Here is a 25,937-nt window from a genome sequence, read left to right as displayed (position 1 = left end):
AGTGAAGTGCTATTTACAACTGCCCAACAGCCAGATCAAGCTACATGGCCATCAGTGGATGAATGGAAGAGAAAATGTGGCTGATGTGCAGAGTGGAATACTACCCAGCTATGGGACCGTTTGCACAGTCAATGGACGGAGGGACTTGTGCCCGGTGAATTAAGCCATTCATACAATTAAATTCGGCAGGCTCTTCTCACATATGGAATCTAAGATTACAGCGCTCACAGAGTTGAATACAGAATAGTGGTTACTGGAGGCTGAGGAGGGCAGAGAGAAGGCAGGCCTGAGAAAAGCACAGTCAACAGGTAAAGCGCTAGAGGAATACAAGAAGAAAAATGGTGCTTTACTCAAAGCAACCAGAAGAGAAAAAACCTGAACATACTCACCATGCTTAATATGATGTCTAGGCTAATGACCGGGACTTGGTCATTATACAGTGTTATGAGATGAAGCATCATGGTGTATGCATAAATGTACACATATCATATCATTTAATATAATCATATAAATATCACTTTAGGTATGAGCAAACATTTAAATAAAGATTCTAAAAGGCAACAGAATCAGAAACATGCACTCATTTTACTGTCTCAAGTTTTATGGACTAACAATATTATGTATCAGTGAGAAGTCAGGAGGAAACAGATGTTAAAATCCCAATATAGTTGTGAATTAGCATATTCCTATTAAATTAGGGATCCAGAGTCTCCCTAGAGAAATGTGTAAGGTCGGCCTGACTCTAGACTAGTTTAATAGATGTTCAGACAGACTTCAGGAAGGAAGTTTCCTTTTCTTCTCTGTTGTCATGGTACCAACCAAACTCCTCTGGATAGCTGTTTGTTTACTTGAATGAGTGAATAAATAAATCAGGTGGAGAGCCAATCAGGAGACTGCCACTACTGGTCCAACATGAAGTGGGACAGGGATTTAGAGAGGGTGGTAGCCAGAGGGAAGGACAGACCCGACAGGATAGTCTGTCCCTTGCCAGAAACTGACATGTGATTGGTATAGGGAAACTGAGTTTTAAAGTCTGAAATGTTGGCATCTTAAAAACAAGAAAGAGGCCATCATCATTAAGCAGATGATTTGAAATCTAAGAGGTGAGATGCTTGAAAAGCTTGGAAGGCAAGCCATGGGGGTCAGACAGACTGTAGAACTAACTGGGAGTCAGAGATCAGCTAAGAGGGTGCTTTCACTAACAGACCATTAAAATGGCATTTTGCCTGCCCACCCCCACACGGCGTGGGCAGGGCAGAAGACACCCAAGAGGCCCCGCCCACCCCCACATGGCGTGGGCAGGCAGAAGACACTAGAGGCGCAACATGGCGTGGGCGGGGCAGAAGACACCCAAGAGGCCCCGCCCACCTCCACATGGCGTGGGCAGGGCAGAAGACACCCAAGAGGCCCCGCCCACCTCCACATGGCGTGGGCAGGGCAGAAGACACCCAAGAGGCCCCGCCCACCTCCACATGGCGTGGGTGGGCAGGCACCACTATGATGAGCAAGTATGTGGTCGAGATGAGAGGGAGAAGCAGGACAATTGTGTACCATGAAGGGGGCGGAGCTAGAGGCGCTAGGGTGAGGCACAGGCTGACGTGAGCAGTCTGCACTGCCACCCGCGGCCATGGTGATGTCCTGGCCCATGCTGGCCCATGGCCCTGCAGCATCAGGGGTCTGGGTCGATGTCCGTGGCCCCTGTTACCACCAGAGGTCATGGGAACATCCCTAGTCTGGACTGTTGCCTGGGGCCATGTTAATGTCTGAGGGCTGTGCAGAGCGGGCCCCACCCTCGCCTGGGCAGCACAGGAGAGCTGGCCCTGGTGGCTGGAGTGCAGGAGAGATGGCCCAGAGGGCATGAGCACTGGAGAGCTGGCCCCGCCCCTCACCTGGCCCCAAAGGGGTGAGAGCAGGTGAGCTGGTTCCACTGCTCACCTGGGCAGCACAGGAAAACTAGCCTCGGTGGTGGGGGTGTAGGAGAGTGGGAGAGCTGACCGACTCAGCTACCAGCCAGGCCCAGATCCGGGGCTTTGAGTTGGCCCACTCCAACATCCACCCCATCGAAGAACCGCTAGAGCATGTGAAGGGACCGGTCCTGCAGAACCAAAGCTGCAGGGTCTCCAGGACACAGGGCAACAACAGGAAATCTGACTCCAGGCCCGGTGAGCATACAGTACTGATGGTGTAGCGGAAGCCGGAGGCCTCGAACCAGACCAATGACTCATTGCAATGAACATTTGCAAGTAAAACTGTTTGGGCAAAAGGTAGACTGGGTGACACACCATGACACACCACAGCTACCATGGTGAGCGCTTGTTTTCTTTTGGAGGGGCACTGCAAAGGTGGAGGGTGGCTATGGAGATATGGAGAGACAAGGAGGTGAATGGGATTGGAGTACATGGTGTGAAATTCACAAAGAATCAATACAAAGTTTAAAAAATATTATTTCATTGGGGGCTGTGAGAGACAGCTCGGTGGTTATGAGCATTTACTGTTCAGTCATAATTATTGTAGTTCTGTTCCTAACACCCACGTCAGGTGGCTCACAAATACCTGTAACTCCAGCTCCAAGGGATCCAATACCCCCTCTCACCTCTGAGCGCACCTGCACACACGTGTGTACATATACTCACACCGACACAGACCTGTGCATATACACACAAATCAAATCTTTAAGATTATTTCCATTATACATGTGAGAAGACGGGAGCCGCAGGACTTCAGGAGACATGGTCCTAAGTAGAGCCAGCCGGAGCATCCGGGAGAAGATGAGAGGACAGGCAGGGAGGAGCAGGAGGGGAGTGCGGATCTGAGAGACACTCGGGATAGAGGTGTCCAAGTGCAGAAGGGTCTGGGCAAACACAGCACAGAAAGAGAGAGGCAGACCGCCATGGCCCTGGCCAGTGCTAACGACTAACCTTCACTGGGTGCTGAGTGTGGCCAGGCACTGTCTTAACCGTGTTTGCACACGGTACACAGTCGTCTGAAGTCTCTGGAGACAGAGCAGCCCTGTCTCACAGAGCAATGAAGGCAAAGGAGAGCAGGCGTTTGCTTCAGGTCACCCAGAAGCGAGGGGCTGAGGCAGGACGACCTGCTGCAAACTCAGGCCCAAAAGGCTGTGTTTTTCCCTTTGGGGGCAAACACCAGGTATCACCAAGCCATTTTCTTACTCACGCTTTAGGTGTCACTAGGCACAGTCCTTGCTACCGTCCAGAAATTTCCCCGTGCATAGGGAAGCGGTGTGTACACAAAAGTCTTTTCTGAGAGTGGGGAGACAGTTCAGTGTGCAAAGTCCCTGCCACATAAGCAAGAAATTCTGAGTTCAGATCCCCAGCACCCACAGAAGCCAAGTGGGGCAGTGTGTGTTCTGTAAACCCAGTGCTGGGGATGGGGTGGAGACAGACGGACCCAGGACACACTGGCTGGCCAGCCTAGCCAAATAGCTAAGCTTCAGGTTCCGTGAGAGATGGGATCTCCAAAACTCATGTGCACAGTGACCACAGAAGGCACCTGGGGTTGAGTTTTGGCCACACAGATGGCGCGCACACACACACACACACACACACACACACACACACACACTCACCAGAAAACATATAAACACCATACATACAAATACACACAAAGATTTCATGAAGAAAATTTTTGTAAATAATTATTTTAAGCAATTAAATGCTTTTTTCTGTATAAATATTGGATTTTGTGCAATTTACAGCATATAGCAAACTGCTAAAGTTGTTTGGTTGCCATGTTTTCTTCTTCTTCTTCTTCTTCTTCTTCTTCTTCTTCTTCTTCTTCTCCTTTTTTTTTTTTTTTTTTTTTTTTTTTTTTGGTTTTTTTCAAGACAGGGTTTCTCTGTGTAGCTTTGCGCCTTTCCTGGAACTCACTTTGTAGACCAGGCTGGACTCGAACTCACAGAGATGCGCCTGGCTCTGCCTCCCGAGTGCTGGGATTAAAGGCGTGCATCACCACCACCACCACAGCCTGGTGGTTGCCATGTTTTAATGCTCTCTGCTAAGGACTCCTTCAGGACAAGGCCATTTGATCACATACTGATATGTGTTCCCATCAGGTTATGCAGTCTCTTTGACAATTTGTCAAAGCGAGCAGTTTCATATTTTAATTAAGCATGACACCCGTCAATTAAGGTCCCTTTTCCAGGCAGAATTATATGGCAGGCCTTGCTCCCAAGTTAAGAAATTTCTAGTCAGTTAAATTATAACTGTTGGGAGTGGGTGTTAAAATTCCTCAGGTTATTTTCCTCAAATGCTGTGCTGAGGCAGACCCAGCTATCATCTCCTGCTGTGGAACTGGGTTTAAGCTTTTCAGATCCTCTTTCCCCATGTGTCTGCAGTACTGGGAAGCGCTAACGGTCAGGTTTTAGACTGAGCTCTCCGGCTTTTCTCCCTGTCTGAATATCAATTCTCCAGCCACCCAGTTCCTCTGCTTCCTATGATTAAGCCTGGGCTTCACTGAGAGGCCCATGCCTGATCGCTGACTGACTAGCTGACTCAGGCAGGATTCATGGTTGTGGTTTCAGAGTCCTAGGATGGTCTGTGACTCGTTTTTCTCTCAGCTTCCATGCAATGTCTCCCTACCCGAAGGAGCTGGCAGGCCCCAGACAACGGCTGAAGGCATGGGGAAGAGTTGGCTCTTCCCTGGAAAGGGAACCACTGCTGGAATGGAGAGCTGAACCGTGTCCACCAAAGGTGGGAGCATGCATTCTGGTTGTAACCCCAGTTCCAACAATGGGCTGATACCTGAAAACACGTCTTTGTCGACGCAATTAAGATGGAGCCATCCTAGAATTTGCTGGCTGTTAAGCCGGCCTGGCTGGCATCCTTCTTACAAACTTACATAGAGTGAAATCCCTAGCACTGAATAAAAAGGAGAAAGCAGGCTGAGCTCTGGAAGCCCTGCTTCCTGGCTACCCATGCATGGGATCGGCCACTTCCGGAGCCTCCCGCCATGCCTCCCCCACATAGTGGACTGTACTCCCGAGCTGTGAAGCCCTTTCTCTTCTAACTCACTTCTGTCCGGGCGTTTTAACACAGCGTCAGGAACAAATAACTAAATAACTGCTACAGCCACCATTGCTCAGCTATTGTGCGCAGGACCACAGTAGTTCCCGAAGATGGCCAACCCAGCCTGGTGCTCCGAGACCAATAAACCCTGCTTTGGAGGCCTGTGATGGTTACCTGTGTCAGCTTGACACCGTCTAGAATCTCATGGGAAGGGAGTCACAAGGGACTGTCTAGACTAGGTTGAGACCCTTTCCAGATGACTCTACGTTATTCGGAGTTGACAATCAAAACCATCAAGACAGTGGTATCATGACACACACACACACACACACACACACACACACACACACAGAGCACAATCCTACTGTGACAACATGTTGGGCTAAGTGGGGGAGCAAGTCTGCTTCTGGCTTTGAGGGAATGGGTAACCTCTTACCTGGGGCTCTGTGTGGCTCCCCTAATCAGGACGGACCAACCAATTCACCCACCAAAATCCATTCCTACTGGGAAGCCCCAGGCTGATGCCCTCACAGTGAGGAGGTAGGAAATGAAGAGGGACCATGACCAGCATGTGCACAGATGTACCTGGCTGTCCCGTGACAGGATCTGACACACTAGTGTACCACAGCTCACCTGCACTGCCCACTGTCCCTGTCACACTCAGAGATGGCCGCCTCCATGGTGCCCTTCCTGGAGCAGTTGCAGACTTCGCAGCCAGCCAGGGGGTGGAAGTTGAAGGAATTCATCTCGCAGACCTCACACTCGGGCCTGACTGTGCGGGGCGGGCAGAGACACTTCCCTGTCACCTCTTCACACAGGCGTCTGCCACAATTGCAAGCTGCCAAGGGATAAAGAGACGCTGTATAAGAGTTGGACTATACAAACCGCTGGGATTTCCAGGAGTTTCCAAGGAGTCTGGGGACATGTGTCCTTTTCCTTCTGTATGGGTGTTACTGTCCATGGTGATCTGAGCCAGTCACCAAGGGCTCCCAGGGGAGAACCGTATGGGGCCCCCAAGTGAGGAGCAGCCGGACCAACCGGCTCTAGGTTCCGTACTCACGAACCTATCAGGCTGCTGGCCTCCCATTCTAACAGGGCCTCCTTCCTGTTCCACAGAAGGCTCTAAAAGGCATCAAACCGTGAATGTTTGAGACACTCTGAAGCAGCTTCGCAAAGCACCCAGGTCCAGGGCCCACGGCCAGCACATCATGCAGCAGTGACATTGCTTTGTTTGTTCAGACAGAGTGGTCCCCTGTGGTGCTCTGTCTGCACACCTGTGGCTCTCACACCACTTACAGCATGGGCTGAGCCAGAGCATCAGGCCACGGGTGATTCTTAAGTAAAAATACGAGGGTTTCTAAGTTAGTGGATAATATACCCATGAGACCTTGAATGTCCTGTCTAAACTGAGTTTTCATTGGGCCACACAACCTGAAAGGACTTTTGAGAGAGAGAGGCCTGAGCTGTCCATGTGATGAGTATATTCTCACATTTATATTTATAGCCCAGAGCCTTGCCACTCAGAGTATAGTCCGTAGACGTGTGGCATGAGATAGCCCAGATATTTATTAGGAATGCAGTTTTAGGCCCAGACTAGGTCTCTCGAATCAGGACTTCATCACAAGCCCCAAGGTGTGTGTCCAAAACAACGTCATCTGAGGAGTCCTGCCATGCATGGGTTTCATCCTCTGGGGACTAGAGAAGGCGTCAGAAGCCTGGCAGCGTCACTTACGCTTGCAGTGTGGGAATCCATAGTGGCCTGCTGCACAGCGGGTGCACTGCCTTCCGATGATGTTGGGCTGGCAAGGGCACTGCCCGCCCTCAGGACTGCAGTGACGGCTGGCAGCCCCAGCAGGGTGGCATTCACAAGGCAGGGCACCGTTATGGTAAAAGGCTACCAGGGACCTCGCAGAATTCTTACAGAATCCGGAGGCTGCCTGAGGACTGTGAAAACAAAAATAAAATAACTCCTGGTGGTAACCTGGGCTATGTGTTTATCCTCAACTTCCCTTTCCCACCAGTTACCCAGCAGCATCTGCGGGTGTGGGGGGGGCGGGGCTTGGGATGCCAAGCACTGGGAAGAAGTGGAAAATGACCCCACTGTGGATTCAGCCAGTGACAGCCACTCTGTCCCCAACATCTGCTCCAGGAGAAGGCATCACAGGAATGGCCAGTGGGAACATGGTGAAGCAGCTGCAGGATGAACTGTGTGGTATGTGAGGTAGAGCTTGTGGAAAGATAACGAAGGCTAGATGATGCGCTAAGAACCGTCAGCTACATCTCAGCCTTACAACCATCCAGCCAATTGGGTCATTTCACAGATAAGGTACCTTAGCTGTAGGGTGACGCTCCTGAGGATGAGAGGTATGGAGTGGATGAGATGTCATTTAAATCCACAGTGGTTTGGCTCTGGGGCCATAGCTTTTGTTATCACTATACAAGAAGAGACCGTCTTCAGGGTCTCTGGAGCTCCTGGCTCCTTCTGGAAGCTTCTAAGGAGCACTGAGTTCCACAGCGGGGCATGTATTGAGACTGGTATGCTCTTAGCACTCAGGAATGAGAAGACAGGGTACAGAGGGCACAGCTCTGGACAGTCCCCATCATAGCGGTGAGTGGGGCCTGGGCTATGACCCTGTCGGTGGGAGACACCCTGTGTGGTATCTTTTAGGACATACAGCAGTAAATGGGGATTAGCCAGGAGCAAGGGATTCTCCTAATTGGTCCCTAATCGTGAGTTGAGGGTAGACCTCTGCTGAGTTCAAGGCTGAGTGTGGCCACCTTGCCCAGATGGTACATGGCGAGGTCTCTCATAGAGTGGTGGGCACAGAGGAATGACATCACCTTCCCGAGACTCCAGCCTCACGACTCTCTTGGGTGGTGAGAAGAAGCCAACTCCAGGCCAATCTCTCTCCAGACCTCACTTTGGCTGGGAATGAGAGCATGCCCCATGCACACCAGAGCCCTCCCACATAATAACACTTACTCAATATAAAAACTGTCCCCTCCACAGTTGCTGATAAACTCAAAGGACTTGTCCACTGATGTTTTGTGAAATATTTGGTAGTCATAATTCTCTGCGGGTACCACTAGAACCCGGACCTAAAAGAAAGGCATCAACCCATGACTAAGGCCAGTGAAGGAGGAAGAGAATGACCCCACATCCTTTCCTGTTTATCCAAGTGCCAGTAAGATGGGATTTCGAAGGAACCACAGCAGGAAATCCGAGGTCGGGGTAAAGGCTCAATGCAGTTGCTAGGAAACAGTGGGTACAAGTGGGGGCCCTTGAAGCACCTGCTCCAAGGAACGAGGGATAGCGGCACTTGGTGGTGGTTGTTCAAGGTACCCTGTCGACTTGTATCCCTAGCGGAGCCTGTTGGGGTTGCCGGGGCAACCTGTGACGAATGCCTGGGACTCCCCGGTTTCCAGTGGGCATTGCTTTATAGTTCTAAAGGTGAGCAAACTGAAGTTGCAGAACCAACAGGGAACCCAAGTAGGCCTTCCTCTGAAGTTTATTTACTACTTGTGGTTTAAATGAGAATGTCCTGCGCAGCTCTATTTAAACACTCCCTAGCTGGCAGCACTATCTGGGGAAGTTCAGGAGGTGTGGACTAATGGAGGTTGAATGGAGATTCAGGAGGTGTGGCCTCGTGGAGGATGGATGGGGAGGATCAGGAGGTGTGGCCTCGTGGAGGATGGATGGGGAGGATCAGGAGGTGTGGCCTCGTGGAGGATGGATGGGGAGGATCAGGAGGTGTGGCCTTGTGGAGGATGGATGGAGGATCAGGAGGTGTGGCCTTGTGGAGGATGGATGGAGGATCAGGAGGTGTGGCCTTGTGGAGGATGGATGGAGGTTCAGGAGGTGTGGCCTCGCGGAGGGTGGGCAGCACTGGAGGCGTGGCCTCGCGGAGGGTGGGCAGCACTGGAGGCGTGGCCTCGCGGAGGGTGGGCAGCTCTGGAGGCGTGGCCTCGCGGAGGGTGGGCAGCACTGGAGGCAGCCTTTGAGAGCCCAGTGTGTGTATGCACAGTTCCCACCCCTGCCTCCTGTTTCCTACTTGTGATTCAAGAAGGAAGCTCTCAGCATCCTGCTGCAGCCACAATGCCTGCCCTTGTCACTAGGCCTCCATCCATGATGCCTATCTCTGGGACCACAAGCCCCAGGTCACCCTTCCTTCTGTGGGTGGTCCTGGTCAGTGTTTTTATCACAGCAGTAGAAAAGTAAGTAACACAGAGTAACTGTAGCACGATTCTTTTCCCCTACACCTGTGCAAGCGACAGCACTCACAGACCCGGAGGGAAGGCTCGATGTCTTTAACAACAGTTTACCAGCTCACAGCTGACAGAGAGGACTGTTCTCCACAATCATCTGCTGAGCACCACATGCCAGGCAGTGTTCTAGGCACAGGGGATATAAAATGAATACCCTGTACTCTGGAGTGATAGGAGAGGGGGGGGGGAGGGGGGAGAGGGGAGGGGAGAGGAGAGAGGGGGGGGTGGAAACACAGGAACAAACAGGAAGGCCTCAGAGCAAAACCCAGTAAACTCTTTCTGGTTTTTTTTCTAGGCATCCTTAAGGAAAAGGTGAATTAACTCTAAGCTAGGCTCATTGGTCAACAGGATTTTGTCAGGTACAAGTGTAGGCAGAAGGTTCTAGAAAAGAGCGCAAGAAAGCCTGCTGGCATTGTCAATGATGGCACAGCTACGAGCTTTTGAATGATGATGGTCAGAGAATGAAGGGAGGGCATGGGACAGAGGAGGATGAATGAAAGATGAATTAGAAGTGTGGAGGGGCCCCCAAACGACTTGACCACACAGCTGCCATGAAAGGCCTAGAGGCCCAGGCCCAGCTTCTGTGACAGGCTTACTGGCAGGCAACACCCAGATCCAGTAAAAGCCATGAGCTGACCCCACCCGGAGATCCACCCAGGGATGGGGAAGTACCTGACATCCCAAACATTCCAACCATTAGACAAGGTGGTCAGACGTCCCTGAGTGTAGCACATGCCTATTTTTGTTTTACAAACACCCCTAGACAAATGTCAGCCAATCAGGGTCCTGAACCCTGGAAATCCCCTCACCTCAACCTCTGCTATGATAAAAAAAAAAACACCCTGCCTGGGCTCGGGGCTCTCTGCTCTCACCACCGCATCAGACAGACAGAGAGTCCAAGCTCGGAGCTTGAAGAGAATAAAGGCTCTTTGCTTTTACATATGGGATTCGGTCTCCATGGTGGTCTTTTGGGGGTCCCCAAGATCTGGGCATAACAGAAGCAGGCAGGAAGGGCCATGAATTCCAGAGTGAGGTGAATGAACCAGAATGAAGTGGGTAGACCAGAGAGACGCAGTAAACAGAGCAAGGACGCGGGCCAGGGTGAAGCAGGTTCAATACCAGGGACAGCACAGAGATCTGGAAGCAGGTCAGGCCACGTCAGAGGGGACCTTGGATGGGTGGATATTGGTCCTGGGGTTCAGGCAAGATCAAGAGTGAGTTCAGAGACATGGGTGATGTTCCCACAAAGCAGGGAACAGACTCGACAGGCATGATGCGCACAGAGAAATAACACAGGGGTCCAGAGAAGAACCTGGGGGCACATGAACATATGGAGACCAGGGTCAGGGAATCACTAAGGGGACAGGAGAAAGGAACAGAAAGCAGTCAGGAGGGTAAAAGCTTCAGAGAGGGGCCAGCAGGGACAAGGAGCAGGCAAAGGTGGGGGAGGGAGGCACTGGCTCCCCGCCATGCCTGTTCTCCTGGCTTTGATTGGCTCTTAGTTTCATTGTATGGGTTTGTAAAACACACTTTTCTACAAATCATCAGCTCTTCCACTAAATAGAATTAATTCCTTGTTGAAAGTATTGGCAGAAGCCTAACACACAACGGCTGACCAAGGAACACGTTCCGTTCGGCTAAGCAGAACACACCAGCTTTAAGGACTTTCCTTCTGGAACCTTCACCGTCACAGCTACCTCTGCTTCTGAGATGTCAAACTCCACCTGGCCATCGGAGAGCACTTGGTCCCGGCAGCCAAGTAGATGAGGGCAAAAGGAGGCGAGGAAGGAGCCTGGAGAGGGAGAGACGCTGCTGTCACATGACCGCAAGGACGACACCCGCTGTCACGTGACATCCGGCACGTGCGGTGGAGCCTGCTCGCGGCTGCTCACCTGACCACCGTCCTCCTCCATCCACAAACACCTCTGTGGGGAATGTCGGGTGTTCTGCTTGATAGAAATGGATGACAACGACGTGTCGGCCCAGGTGTGGTACGAGTCCTCTCAGGGTCACTTGATTCTAAGAGGGAAAAGGGGATGGGGGGAAGGACCTCTCAAACGGCAGAACTTTGAATGATCAGGACATGAGATGTCGCTGTAGTTGGTTCCTGCGAAGACTCGTGGCGAGACTTAATTCTTCAATGCAATGTTGCGGGGCAGGGCTTAAGGGAAGCAGTTAGATTATGGGGCCAGAGCCTTTGTGAACAGATTAAAAACATCTGCAGAAGTGAGTTCTTCCCTCACAGGGTGGGGTCAGTTACCACGAGAGTGAGTTGTTAGGAGGCACCAGCCGCCTTGCCCCTCTTCTCTTGAACGAGTGACCAATTGCTACTGGAACACAAGCTCCGACCACGTGGCACCTTCAGCCATGTTATGATCCCACAAGATCCTTCCTGTCAGGATTCTGCCGCTCCTCCAGCTGCATGACCGCACATGCGCAGTTCAGTAGCCAAGCAAGGGGCCTTACGTCATCCATACGCTATGTGATCACGCAATGTGCGCAGCACAGTCACACATTCTGCGCATGTGTGAATAGCTCCATAAGCCCACATGTGCATGTGCTGGGGGAATCCTCAAAAAACCGGTCATAGATTCTCCCTCTCTTCTGCTCTCTCCTCCTCTCCTCTCTCCCTTCTCCTCACCTGTCTCTTCCCAGGCCTGGCCATGCTCCTTCTGTTCCCCCACCCCCAATAAAGCTCCGGTACTGGGTTTTGTTGCGTCTCCTGATCTTTCCTCACAGAGTAAAAGCGCCACATTTAAAACCAACACTTACCAGATAATAGCTACCTGATCGTGCACTTCCCAGTCCCTAGAACCATGACCTAAGTAAACCTCTTCTCTCTAAATTATCCAGCCTCAGGTATCCTGCTATAGCAACTATACAAACAGGTTGAAAGCCTAAAACAAGCTAGGTATTTTAAATGGCAACTCTATATTCCTAGAGAAGCCTTCACATGAGTGTTTATAGAAGTTTTAATTTGCAATCACACACAGCAAAAATTATATGCAAACTAAATGTCTCTCACCTACAGAATAGAGAAACTGAGGCAGAACCCATACATTTGGTGGGGGTTGGGGGAGTAGATTGGTGGTATTTATCAAAACACATGACACAGCAGTTACATACCTGGGTACATGACCAACACAAATGCACAGTACGTTTGCAAAGAGCTGGACAAACACCCTGCCCGTGGTGTGGGGCAATACACAAGCTGTTAGCTGTGTGACTCAGGACACATGTAAGGAGCAGGCTTCCATTTGTGAGGAGCTTTTGGTCACATGACAAATCCATCTGCTCTCCCTTCCCCAAATCAAGCCACGCCTCCTGAGTTCTGTCTGTGTCTCTGCGGGTTAATAGGTGGCTTGGAGCTCTTAAAAAGTGGAGTTCCTCCCCCAGAGCAGCTGCAGGCTAGCCCCTGCTGCCCTGAGTTAGCCTCTCCTCAGGGCCTTCCTGATGTCCACTATGCAGGCTAGGTCACATGGTGCAGAACTTACCCACACCCCAAAACTGTAAGACAAGAACACTGCCCCTTTGCTCTTTGGAATTGAAGACTTTCCTTCAAGACCATACTGTGCGGCTCTCCCCCGCAGTCTGTTACCTGAGGCCCCGCCCCTTTCCCTTCAGTCATCGCCACCCCCACCCCCACCCTCACCCCCACCCTACTGTGCTATCCCTGACGGCTCTCTCTCCTGAGCAAGCTCCTCCCCCAGCCTGAAGGCTTGCCTTCCACTTCCAGCTGTGATGCTGTAACTGCCCTAATAAACTCCTCTGCAGGTAACTTCACCTCAGCTTCCTGTCCCGGAACCTGCAACATCCGTTACTATTTATAACAATGACCACTTTACACCGGGACAAGCTGCTGAGGAGTCCACGCCCTTGCTGTGGGGGAAGGGAGCCTCGTTCTGGGCACACCCAACCACTCCCCACCCCCCAAGCACAAGGGAGCCCAGTGCCACACTCTGTCGGCCTAAGTGAACTCCAAAAACTACAGCAACAACACCATGCAGCAGCTGGGACATCTATCATCTTTCAAAACGAGTTTTGTGCCCTTATTTGTGCCCTGGGGTGTGGGCCATGAGTACCCCTGCATGCATGCAGCAGTCAGAGGACAATTTCAGGAATCTGTTCTCTCCCTTCACCGCATCCCAGGGATGGAACTTGGGTTGTCAGGCTGGGCGGCAAGAGCCTTTTTTTTTAAACCTTGGGAGCTGTCTTGCAGGCTTCTATCCATCTTTCAAGTGAGGGCTGCAAGTTGGATAACCAACTTTCTAATGTGATGGCAAAACCAGGGCTTCGTTTCAGCTTTTTTTTTTTTTTTTTTTTTTTTTTCCACTTAGCTACAAGATCGCCTATGAGAATGTCTGACCCCCAAAATTTCCTTTTCCCCAAGCCTGGCATTTAGATAAAAGCCAGCATTCCCTCGGGGACTTGAGGAAGTAGCCCCTACCTGCTGAAAGGGGGCATTCTCCTTGTCTCTGGCAAAAGGGCATTTGCCTCTTCCATTAACCTGGGTCTATTAGCGCATCCAGGTCCATGCTAGCCTCCAGGCTCCTTCAATCCCCACTCACAGGCACCTGCTCTGCACCTCAAAGGCCTCCGCCCCAGCGCACTGTCTCCCTCCTGACACGTACCCCATTCCCTTACACCCTGGAAACTCCCCCACCCCTCCCACTGTTCTCGCAGTCCAGAGACAGCCTGGGTGGTTTGGAATAAACTTTTCACCCACAGAGCAGCTATTTGGGTGTCTTTACTGCACCCATTTCATTCAGGGAACTTCCTCAGTTTTCCCTCTCAGACAGGATGAATTTCCAAGTCCGCTGCTGCTAGAGCCCTGGTGGGTTTACGCAGATGTCCAGTATATTTCCATAATTCAGAACGTTGTGATGGCTTCAGTGAGCCTGTGATTTTTTTTTTTTTTTTTTTTTTTTTTTTTTTCGAGACAGGGTTTCTCTGTGTAGCTTTGCGCCTTTCCTGGAGCTCACTTGGCAGCCCAGGCTGGCCTCGAACTCACAGAGATCCACCTGGCTCTGCCTCCCGAGTGCTGGGATTAAAGGCGTGCGCCACCACGCCCGGCGAGCCTGTGATGTTTTTATGGCTTATGGTAAAAACACTTCATGACCTTACTACATTTCGCCTCCTAGCCCTAGATGATAACTGGAGAATGTTTATTGAAAATTCCCCACTTAAATGGTCCTGTGTTGGTGCAGTGGGGGACGCCTAACCATTTACTGGCTGCACCAGCTCCTCTCAAAGTTCCACAGTCCATCTCCGGAAGAGAACTAATACTCCACAAGGTCAAGCAGCGGCTGCCTGTGAACACAATGGGGGCATGGAACACGGGCCACGGAAACGTGCTGAGTGGCCACGTGGACAGAGACGGAGGGGAGGGAGAGACGGAGGGGAGGGAGAGACGGAGGGGAGGGAGAGAAGGAGGGGAGGGGGCAGGCGTAGTCACAGTCAGGGCTACCCAGGCTCCGCTCCAGCATCGCTCAATGGTCCACAGCCAAGAGTGGAATTTCCCACATTTCAGGGGCTGGGAACAGGTAAAAACCCAGATGACTGGCCCCACTCCAGAGCCTGGGATGAAGGAGGTTTGGGGCAGGGCCTGAAAATGTGCACCCCCCCCAAAAACCCCAGGGTGAGGTGGGAGCTTGGGGGTGGTGTGTGTGTGTGTGTGTGTGTGTGTGTGTGTGTGTGTGTGTGTGTGCCACACTCTGAGAACCACTGGTCTAGAAACAACACACTGGGCGGGGGGTGGGGGGCATTCTTACCTGTGGTGCCTTCAGGGTAACTCCATCAGTGACATCTGCAGGAGGGGAAGGCTCCTGGGGCCGGAGAGAGAGGGGGCCCCTACTCGGAGCATCCAAAACTAAGGCTGTCGGAGGAGTTTCATGGGCCAGGGGGACACAGGTGGCCCTAAAGAAGAGAACACTTTAAAATATGGTTGTGTCATAACAAACAGACAACAGACACTGAGGAACAGCCAATGGCAAAGAAACAGATCAGAGGACCCATCAGGGGTGGGGTCTAGGAGCTTTAGGGCTAGTGCGGCCTGTTGGCTGCGTAGTCCAGGCACCTGCTCAACTGGGTAGTTAAAACAGAAAGAAGATCTTCGTTTTAAAGTAACACATGCGACAGAAATGTATTGACACTTCCTTCTCCCCGAACAAAAATGAGTTACTAAAACGAGATCTCTCTGTAGCAATGCTGACATGAGAGGCAAAGGGGTGTCCTTTGTTTCTCGGCTAAAATGGCACTGTGCCCGAGTCCTAACCATGCACACAAGTTTCCAGGGATGAACCTTTTAATTATTTTTGGATCTACAGCAAAACCACACCCCTAGAAACCCCGGTGAGCACTAATTAGCTAGTCCTGATGTCACAGCTCGGAGATGGATCATTATTTCTGTGGTCTTTCAAAAGAAGAGCCTAGACGCAGAGATTAAAGGATTGGAACAAATGGAGTGCTCAGAGGAGAAGTTGGCAGACCTGCACTCAAGGAGCAGGCTTAACCGTTTGTGTGCATATGTGTCTGTATGCGTGCATGTGTACATGTGTATGAAGGTGTGAATGCTTGTATGTGTGAGCAGAAACAAGGGCATGGGCGTCCTTCTCTACCTAGTCTGTCTTTGAAGCAGGGTCTCTCCCCAAGCTTGGGGCCTGTGTGTTCTTGCTAGCCTGGAAGCCAGCAAGCCCTCGTAATCATCCTAGAGATGCCCACCTTGGAGCCAGGCTTGCGGGTGTGTGCAGGATGTCCAGCCCCGCCCGCACATGATGCTGTGATCCAAACTGCAGTCTTCATGACTGCACAGCAAGCTCTCTTAACTGCTGAGCCAACTCTCCAGCCCCACGGCTCTTCTCTTTTTAACATCCCCTACTAAAATAAACACCAGTGTCTTGCCCCACGGTGCAGTTAAGCAGATGCTGAGCACCCCAAATTCCACACCCCAAGTGCTCTAAAATACGAACCATCTTGAGCACCAACATGATGCCCCAAGTGGAAAATTCCACTGGTGACCTCTTGTGATAGCTCATAATCCAAACAGAGCCACACCAGCGACTGTATAAATTTAGCCACGGGTGATGTGAAAAGCTACATGTGATCTATAATTCATTTCATGTTTAGGCTTGGGTCTTATCCCCAAGAGATTTTATTATGTTAATTGCAAATGCTCTCAAATTCATAATAGTTAAGTTCCAGAGTGTTGTAAAACGGCGCATGGTGGCCTCGGCTGGTCTGAGCCAAGATGAAAAGACAGCCACTCCATGCAGCGGAGTGGGCGGAAAATCACACTATGCGGACGACGCGGCATCCACGTGGAAAGCTTTATTATTAAAGGGGGAGGAGAGAGGGAAAGAGAGAAAGAGAAGGAAAGGGAAAGAGAAAAGGCGGAGGTGCGTGTAGCCTTATAGAAGGAGAGAGAGGGAGATAGGAAGAGAGAGAGATGGGGGAGAGGTTTTCTCTTAAAGGAGACTTTACGTTAAGGTGACTTGGTCAGGACAGGGGGTGAGGGAAGGGGTGGCGGTCCCCGTGAATGCTAACATTCCCTAACACCGAGCATTTCAGAGGCGCTAGCCCGCATAAAGTTTCATACTTACATATACAACACATTTGCTAAGGAGGAGACACATTACCTTGGATTAGCACGCGGCCCATAGCTGGCAATACAGTGGACTTGAGGTCTCAAATATTCAGTTGAGAATTCTTCAGCGGGTATGATACAAACATGATACTGCCAAGCAAATAATAAAGACACACAGCAGTTATCGGCAAAACACCAGCGGTCCGCCACACTCTTAAAAGCAGTTATTAAGTGAAGAACTCATCCAGAAAATGGATATTATTTTAAAGTAGTAAAATTGCAGGATGGCGAGCATGTAGCACCCCACAGGCAAGAAATCCCTTTTCTTGTTACACAAGATCACTGACTACACTGTTGTGGGAATAATTTTACAAATAAGTCAAAGAACAAAATCATGGGAAGGTTCAAGATCTGCTCTGTTCAGGGCCTTTGGTGCCTCTTTTTTTCTCTCCTAGGGCCAACGTTGACACCAGAGATGCTTCAGGAGGAGAGAAAGAGGCAGCAGATGCCCAAAGGGCTTGTTGCTCGAAGAGAGAAACTCTCTTGATAGAGGATGTCTCGGACCTCAGCCCACTTGGACTTTGAAGGATTTGTCTCTACAGCCAGTTTCTGGGTCACATAAGAAACTCAGCCACTAACATATCTTTTGTTAGATTTGAAGTCAGACCGTATTACCACCTTGATGGCAGAGCAGGTCAGTAGTAACAACAAAAATGTATGGAGCATCACCAAGACGCGGTGTCTATAGGACCAAGATGGACAATGCTCTGCCTTCATGGAGCATCCATGCTAGTCACCCTGACCTTCAGTGACTGTGGGCTACTTTTTGAAGGGCACACTTAAAAGGCTGAGCCAGTCCCAGGACAATTTCCAACAATGACAAGGTTAGATTCTCAGAGGGAAAACCACCATTTCATAATAATAATTTTAAAAGTCTGATTCCAAACTATCCCTTAAGTTCCAAGTTTTTACTTACTCCTGCTAGGTTAGGCACAAATATTTAAAGCACTCCCCCTGGCATTTCCCGGGTGTGATGCATGCTTGCTGCCAGCCTTAACAGGAAGCTGTTTCACACTTGGGTAATCTCAAATTCCCTGAAGTAGTTCATGTAAGTCTTCCGATCCCTTTCCTAGAGAGACCCCATTGTTGACCACAGCTCTCACCGTCGCATGGGTGGGTGTGAATATCATTTAATCTGCCTCTTCAGTTGGCATTTAAATCTTAAAAGTATATATCTCAGTAACTGAATTCCTTATTGGAATATAGGGTATTATAATATAACCAGTTTTAAAATTTAAATAGCTGATGAAACGTCCCAAGAAACTACATAGGATAGTAAATGGGACAGGATGAGATGATAGCCAGTGTCATTTCTGCACCCAGACATAATAATAATAAAGTAGAAAATATAATGACAAAAGATATTTCATTTATGATAATGATAAACAAAAATTAATGAAATGTGATTTTTTTGTGGGATGCATTCAAATTTGATGGCTGAACTTTATGAGGCGACATGAAGAAGGCTGACGCGGAGAAAAGTTACTGTCAAGGCTGAATTTACAGATACCACGCAATTGCAGCCCAATTTTTTTTTTTTGTTTTGTTTTTTTTGTTTTTTGTTTTTTTGGTTTTTTGTTTTTTTGTTTTTTCGAGACAGGGTTTCTCTGTGTAGTTTTGGTGCCTGTCCCAGATCTTGCTCTGTAGACCAGGCTGGCTTTGAACTCACAGAGATCCGCCTGGCTCTGCCTCCAAAGTGCTGGGATTAAAGGCACCACCTCCGCCCAAATTTTAATAAGCTTTTGAGAAATACAGATGACAGCAGAAGGCTTCTAAAGTTCGTGGGCTAGAGGAAGGCATACCAGAAGGAACTTGGCCATGTGCACCTTGAGCTCAATGTCTGCATCTGCTAACAGCTCGTACACAGCCGTACGACTCAGGCTGTCAATCACCACGCTCCTGCACAGAATGCTGCAAAAGAGAACAGTTTTCTTAGCCTGGCACCTGGCATCTCCCTTGCTGTGCGGATTGTCAGCTTTTCCTGATTGTAACTGGGTGGACCAGAGGCAATTCTCCGGTACAAGTCAAAAGGGGATGCAGCCTACTACTGTTTGAATGATCACCCAAAACTCATTTGAAAAGAAACGGCCACTGTGATCTCTAAAAGGTGGCGAGGGAGTGAAGACTCCGCTCTGTGGGCGGACTGCTATTACTGTGGGTGTCAGAACTCTGCCCTCACTCCAACTGCGTGACTGCACATGCGCAGTTCAGGAGTTAAGCGAAGGGTCTTGCATCTTACATCATCAGTGTGTGCTGGTGATCATATATGTGCTGTGTGGTCACGCAATCTTCGCCTTAAAGAGCCGTGACGCAAACCCCACCCTCTCTCTCTCTGTTCTGCTCTGTCTCCCACCATCTTTCCCTCTCACTGCACCTGCTCCTTTCCCAGGCCTGGTTTTCCCCCCACCCCTCTTCCTCCTAATAAAGCTCTAAAACTAATACTGGGTCTGTCGTGACCGTGACCTTTCCACACAGTAACCAGCGCCGTAACCAGCGCCGTTTATCATTCATTTCAGTGAGGGTGGGCTAGCTGATATGGGAATGAGACTGGTGCTCATGTGCACTCTTGCCCTTCCCGCTCCTACCACGGAATGACTCAGCACAAGAGCCTCCCAGGAGAAGCTGACTCCCAGTTTCCAGAACAGTGAGAAACAAGCTTCTTTATTTATAAAGCACCAGGTCCTGGCTGTTCTGCTATAGCAGCACAAGGAGAATTAGATTCCAACCACCATCTCTATAGATAAGAGGACCTTTCCGTTACGGCCCCTGCCGGACCTCTCAGGACTGCGGCCCCTGCTCCCCCTTTCCACCTGGAGTGATAGAAGACATGGTTAGTCATTAGGAAAAGGTATCCTGGGGCAGTGACAGCAGATCTTCTAGAAATTTACCAATATTCTTTGGACCGTTCAAGGTACACATCAGTAAACACAGCTGGCTTTCCTACCATGGGGGAAGGGTAGGCCAGGTGACCTGCAAGGCTGAGTCAGTTTTCTTTCTTAGTCCCTTTCCACTTCTACCCCTGGCTCCTTCCCTCCCACTCCATAGGGTTTGAGACCATTTTTTAAAAGTCACCGTCTTGCAGCATGGACTCTGACAGTAAGTCCATTAGGAAGCATATTTAAGGCCATTTTCCTTTGCATATGTAGAATATGGAGCTAGTATAAGGATAGGACAATATGGCCACCCCAATAAACACCAGAAATAGTTTAGTCAAGGATGTCTGGGTAATGACTAAAAGGAGGTAAAAATATGCAAAGAATCAGGCAGAAGTTGGGTGCACAGATAGAAACCTAACGTCTGCATCTAAGTGCAATTGAAGCAGTTCTTTTGGACTGAAGTGTTATCCTGGGAGCTAAGTACATTGATTCACTTGCATTTAGTTTTATTGTTATCCTTTAAAAAGTCTCACTAAGAAACAGATGGCCATTGGTTTATCCATTACGGGTCACTGCATGATGGGGAGAAGACTTGATTTATCATCGCATTATTCTGAAAATGATGCACCCATCACTGTTTCGCTGAGATGTTGTCTTTCTAACAGAGTGGTTAGAAATCACTTGAGACATGCAGGAGAAAGTTCAAGCCTCAGCGGGAGACTGTGCAATGCTGAGCAGACCTGTCATTTAGAACAGGCCTTCCTGTATTTTCAGACTCCCACCCCTGTAGTCAGTTGACCACTATGACTCCCAGAACATAAAAAAGGGAAATACTTTGGCCAAGCAAAATATGCAGTGTGACTTTCCTAGGAGTGGTTAGGTATGAAGCGGGCAATCTCTAGTCTAATGTGATGCTGTCCTGTTCTAACGATGGATTTGCTAAAGGATCTAGAATGTGATACAGCCTCCCTCATCAGAAAACCAACATGAAATCCTGCAAGGGTTTTCTTTCTTTCTTTGGCTTTGTAAACCTTCCTGTCAGGCCAGGTTTGGTGGCACATGACCATCTCATGACCTCCTTTTAGATTCTGTGAAAAGGAATCAAGCCCATGGTGTGAAAGACGAGAGGAGTCTGGAAGCTGAACTGGAAGCTGGGCTCAGATAGAGAGACAGTGAAGAGCCCCTGTGGCTAATACACCCAGGACTCAGGCACCTGAGGCCCTCCCCGCAGGGGGTACACATTACAGTGGTACTGATGCCAACTGTACATGAAGCTCTTATATTCAGACACTGGTAGATGGTTCTGAGAAACTACTTCAGGCTCATCCCATGCCCTTAAAACTCACGTACAGAGCTGAGGACACAGGCCTAGTGGGAGAGTCCAGCATGTGCATGCACTGGGTTTGAGCCTTGACACTACACATACATCCAAATATGATTCTTCATTTTTGAGATCTTCATCCCTCTGCAGATTTAGGGTCACTGGGAGCATAACATTAATCCAAGAGACATTTGTTCAGGCCTCACAAAAATGCCTGTGTTTAGCTGCTGAAAGCAACTCCTGGCATACATTTTTTTTTCATTTTGCACCAGGAAGATGGTCAGCTACTTCAAGTTATCTTGGGTTTGACATAAAGCAACATAAAATCCAGGTTAACAGTATGTTGAAGGCCGTGACCAAGGACTGGTGTGCTCACCATAGCTCTCCTCTTGTGTATCAAGGGACCACAGCTTCGGGTGTCATTAATTGCACTTAGTCTGCAAATATCCTTTGTGCTGATTCTTTAATTAAAGAATGTTCTTGAAATATTATGCAAAGAAAATCAATTTTAGTAAACCCTTGTCAATTAGCGCTCTTGGGTGAAAATTTTGTTAGGGTTAATTTGAGAGACCTCCAAGAGACCTCCGTCCCTGCTTTTTGCTCAGCGACCATCAACCATTAATGATGCCAGATTCTGACAGTGGGTCGTGAAGACAGATGTGTACTCTTTCACAACGCTGCCCACAGAGAGGCTCCCAAACCCTGGGGATAATGTAATACCCTCTAACTAGTTGCCTGCTAGTTTTCAAAGGTTGCCCCAAAAGGAAGTAAATCCAGTGCCCAGTGCGGAGATGACCAAAGCCCCGCAGACTTCCCTGCTGAGAGAATTCCGGGGCTGGGCTCATTACCTGTGCTTGCAGCTGTATATGTTCACCTGGCCTGCCGAGGCAGACCCTGGGCTCTTCAGGTTCACGTCCACCACAAAAAGCTGGTCCACCTCCGTGGCATACTCCAGCATGATCACGTAGTGGCCGATCTGTGGGACGCGCAGGCGCAGGTGCAGTTCTACCTGCCAGAGAGGCCGAGTAGACAGGTGGTCATCCAGAGGTGCGACACACTGGACATCGACAGACACAACGGCAAAGCAGAGGACGCCCCAGGGTCTGGTCTTGTCTGCATAGTACACACGGGGTCCTCCAGAGAGGGTGTGGGGAAACAGATGCCCTGTTCAAATTCTCAGCTCCGAGAAACATTGCGTAATCTCTTGTCTGGAACTTCATGCATTTCTGTTTTCTAACTCTAGAGATTCTGCGTCTAAGGACTTCTGTTCTCAGGGATGCTTCAGCTGCTTGTTTCTTAATAGCAAACAACAAACACTCCCAACTCGGAGTAAAAAAGAAGTGCCACAGACCGTGAGAGTGGAAGTCTGCTTGGAGGCTTCTTAATGCTACTTCAAGAGAGAAATGTCAAGTTCGCCGAATCAGGACCATGGGAGCAGCACCCACCTCCTTCCTCCCCAGGAACGATGGATGGCACGTGCCTTCCATACTTTCAAAGCATTTTCTGTGTGCTTCCTTCTTTTGTTTTTAAGAAAACTGGTTATAAGAGTCAGAAATCAGGGGTGCTCGCAGGCTGTAATGACCCACAAAACTGGAAATGTCTATTCTCTGGCCCTTTCTGGGAAAAATGTGACTTTCCCCTGGGGCAATCATGAGGCAGGAGCTTTTAGTCCAAAATCCAGCTGACACTGTGTGACCTAGAGCTTCTGACTCAATGTCTGTATGCCCTCCATGAAGTGGGGATAGCACCAGTGCCCTCCAGGAAATGGGGATAGCACCAGTGCCCTCCAGGAAATGGGGATGGCACCAGTGCCCTCCAGGAAATGGGGATGGCACCAGTGCCCTCCATGAAATGGGGATAACATCAGTGCCCTCCATGAAATGGGGATGGCAACATCAGTGCCCTCCAGGAAATGGGGATGGCACCATGCCCTCTCAACACAGCTGAGGTTAAATGAATACACAGAGAGTGTTTAAATCTATTGGACATACAACAATTCTTCAGAAACATTGGTGGTTCTAATCAGTGGTGGGGTTTTTTTTGTCATGATTTGTTCCTTTTGCCCAACAGAGTTCCGTGGTGTGTTGTTTGATTTATTTTCACACTTATTGGTGTGTGTAAAGATGCACCCCTATCACATAAGACTGGAGACTGGGGGTCAACCTTGGATCATTCCTCAAAGGTTATCCATCTTGTTTTTGTTCATTTGTTTTTGAGAGAGATTTCTTACTTGCCAGGAATTCACTGGGTGGGCTAGGCTGGCTGGTGAGCCCCAACAATCCGCCCATCTGTACCTACTCAGCATTGATTTTAAAAGCGTGTGGCACCACATTCCATTTCTTTCACATGGGTGCTGGAGGTTTGAACTCAGGTCCTCATGCTTTCAAGGCAAGCACTTTACCAACTGAGCCACCAATCCAGCCCTCGCATTTCATGTGCCTTTATCATTATATTCATACATGGTTTATTTTCCTACTGGCTGTCTGGCATCCTATGAAATACAAATGAAAATTTTAAGCTAGAGAGAAGTTGCTGGGTAAAGCACCAGTTTCACAAGTATGGAGGCTGGAGTGGGGATCCCCAGCCCCACACTCATCAGGTGGTTGTGGTGGGCTGCCTATAATTCCAGCACAGTGCACCAACAGTGAGAACACACATCACAGCACCCCAAAATGAAGATGCTGAACTACAGTCTTCTTCCCTCTGTTTTCACTCTTTTGTTAATACTGTCTACATTCAACTTCTGAGGAAACACTTCTTTTGGGGTAAAGTGTATACACTGAGGAGTGTATACACAGGAGAAACCAGAGCAGGTGGCCAGCAAGGATAACCAGACAGGCGCGCCCTAGGTTTCATTGAGAGACCCTGTCTCCTTGAAGGAGGTGGGAAAGTGACCTGTGGAGAATTTTGGCATCAATTTTGGGCTTCCACATGTATGCACACCCACACATGTGCCTACAAACATGTATACACAAACATAACACCTGCACACACACACATGAAAATCCTGTTGATGAGATAACATCCAATGTTATATCACATATATACGCACACACATACATGTGTACATACACATCATCGTGCTGGTATTTCTGTAAGATTTCTAGAAGGGGAACTCTTTAAAGTGTGCGTGCACATTTGATGCCTGAGCCAACCGAAGAACTCCCTCCATTCCTCAGTGTATACACTTTACCCCAAAAGAAGTGTTTTCTCAGAAGTTGAATATAGACAGTATTAACAAAAGAGTGAGAACAGAGGGAGGAGGCTGTAGTTCAGCATCTTCATTTTGGGGTGCTGCGATGTGTGTTCTCACTGTTGGTGCACTGTGCGATCTGTTGCCAGTACACGCTTAGGTTTGCCCGTGCGGCTCCGAGAACTCCAGGGAGAGACACAATACCCCGGCATGTACTAACGTGTCCTCCCAGCCATGAGGCAGAAGCCTTGGGTGGAGCAGTTCCAGATTCCAAGCCCTACCAATTCAGCTCTTACAAATTGTTAGCCTGCAGGGTTGGGCAGTGAGGACCTGCTGTGTCCTTTTAAGGTAAACTACTGGAGGCCTGTAAGACCCAGTCTCGTCATTCTTTTTTAAGGAAGACTTTGCTGTGAGTCAGGTGGGGCAGGTAAACAAAATCACCTGTGATCCTATGATCGGCCATGGCGGCTGTTGCTACATCTAGAAAGTGCTTAAAGAAAACCTCAGCACAGCTCACGTGGAGGACACTGCAGTCCCAGTTCAGATCAGCGCACTCAGCACCTGGGGCTCCACACCTCTGAGAAACCCTTCTGGGACTGGAGAAGCAGCCTGGCTAAGCATTCAGCAGACACAAATGGAGCCCAGAGAAAGGCTGCCCCACCTCTCTCCCACTGAGGTCCACCATGGCTGGGTGTGCGGGAGTGGGCTGCCTCGCCACCGCGGGTCTCAGCTCCCCATCAAGCAGGAAGTGTCTGGCCTCACAAGCCAGGGTGCAGGAGAACCGGGTCACTGGTAAATGCTGGTAAAGCAGACAGCTTTAACGACAACAGAACACAATCGTTACCACATGAACAACGCGATACAGAATACTACAGAGCACTCAGGGACTCCGTGACGCATGTCACCATGGCATCCTTGCATCATTTCTTCAGCAAAGTCTTAGTAAGTGGACATCAGAGGCACCGAGCAGTAGGTTTTCCACACAGGACGGGAAGAGACAGGTCCAAGACCCTGCCCTCATGTTACGCTCTCCCCTCGCCAGATGAAAGACTCTGAATGACCTTGCAGGTGTGCTGTGGCATTTCCACACCCACAGGGCGGTAGCCACTCCTAACCCAGCTGTGCCGTGCAATGTGCTTTGAGATTCTTGCTCAAGCAAGGCTCAGAACAAACACTTCACAATGAAACTACCGGTTGGGCTGTCCTGTAACCATTGGGACTGTGAGGCCCACCATCATGAGCCTTTGTATTCCAGGCTCATCCGGAGAAGTCTGGCGGCATCAGGCTGCCCTACCACCCCCGCCCCTTACTAACTTGTCCTGGGGAGCTCCTGTGTGGGCACACGGCTCTGTGACTGGCACTTGCAGGGCGAGTGCTTCATAGTAGTCCCGGGGAAGCAGCACCAGGTAGTCCTAGAAAGGAAGACCACAGAAAGTGTTAGTCCTCATCTAGCAGGCCTCCCTGGTAATAAAATGACCAATGTGTCTGCTAAGTGAATAATGCCCCAGGAAGTCCCTGGTGAATCTTGACTTCAGATCAGCTTTTTCGTTCCTCACCCTGACCCCCCAGAACCCACAATGCCACTCCCCGCCTGTTCTTCACACTGGAGGTCAGG

At 49.7% G+C, this 25,937-nt stretch overlaps 1 protein-coding gene across 1 annotated transcript in view; it reads right to left on the bottom strand.

The window, feature by feature from the left end:
- Lama3 (laminin subunit alpha 3) overlaps positions 1–25,937 on the bottom strand; it is a 226,397-nt gene that overhangs the window by 93,838 nt on the left and 106,622 nt on the right. Inside the window, 11 exon segments of the mRNA XM_028876683.2 lie at positions 5,658–5,862; positions 6,757–6,968; positions 8,008–8,123; positions 10,943–11,082; positions 11,183–11,309; positions 15,062–15,206; positions 16,925–17,022; positions 18,735–18,843; positions 21,978–22,138; positions 24,984–25,137; positions 25,637–25,734. Coding sequence (XP_028732516.1) covers positions 5,658–5,862; positions 6,757–6,968; positions 8,008–8,123; positions 10,943–11,082; positions 11,183–11,309; positions 15,062–15,206; positions 16,925–17,022; positions 18,735–18,843; positions 21,978–22,138; positions 24,984–25,137; positions 25,637–25,734 — 1,565 coding nt within the window.

This window comes from Peromyscus leucopus, chromosome 19 (assembly GCF_004664715.2).
Source record: "Peromyscus leucopus breed LL Stock chromosome 19, UCI_PerLeu_2.1, whole genome shotgun sequence".
Taxonomy (NCBI): Eukaryota; Metazoa; Chordata; class Mammalia; order Rodentia; family Cricetidae; genus Peromyscus; species Peromyscus leucopus.
This window is presented reverse-complemented; position numbering and strand designations above follow the sequence as displayed.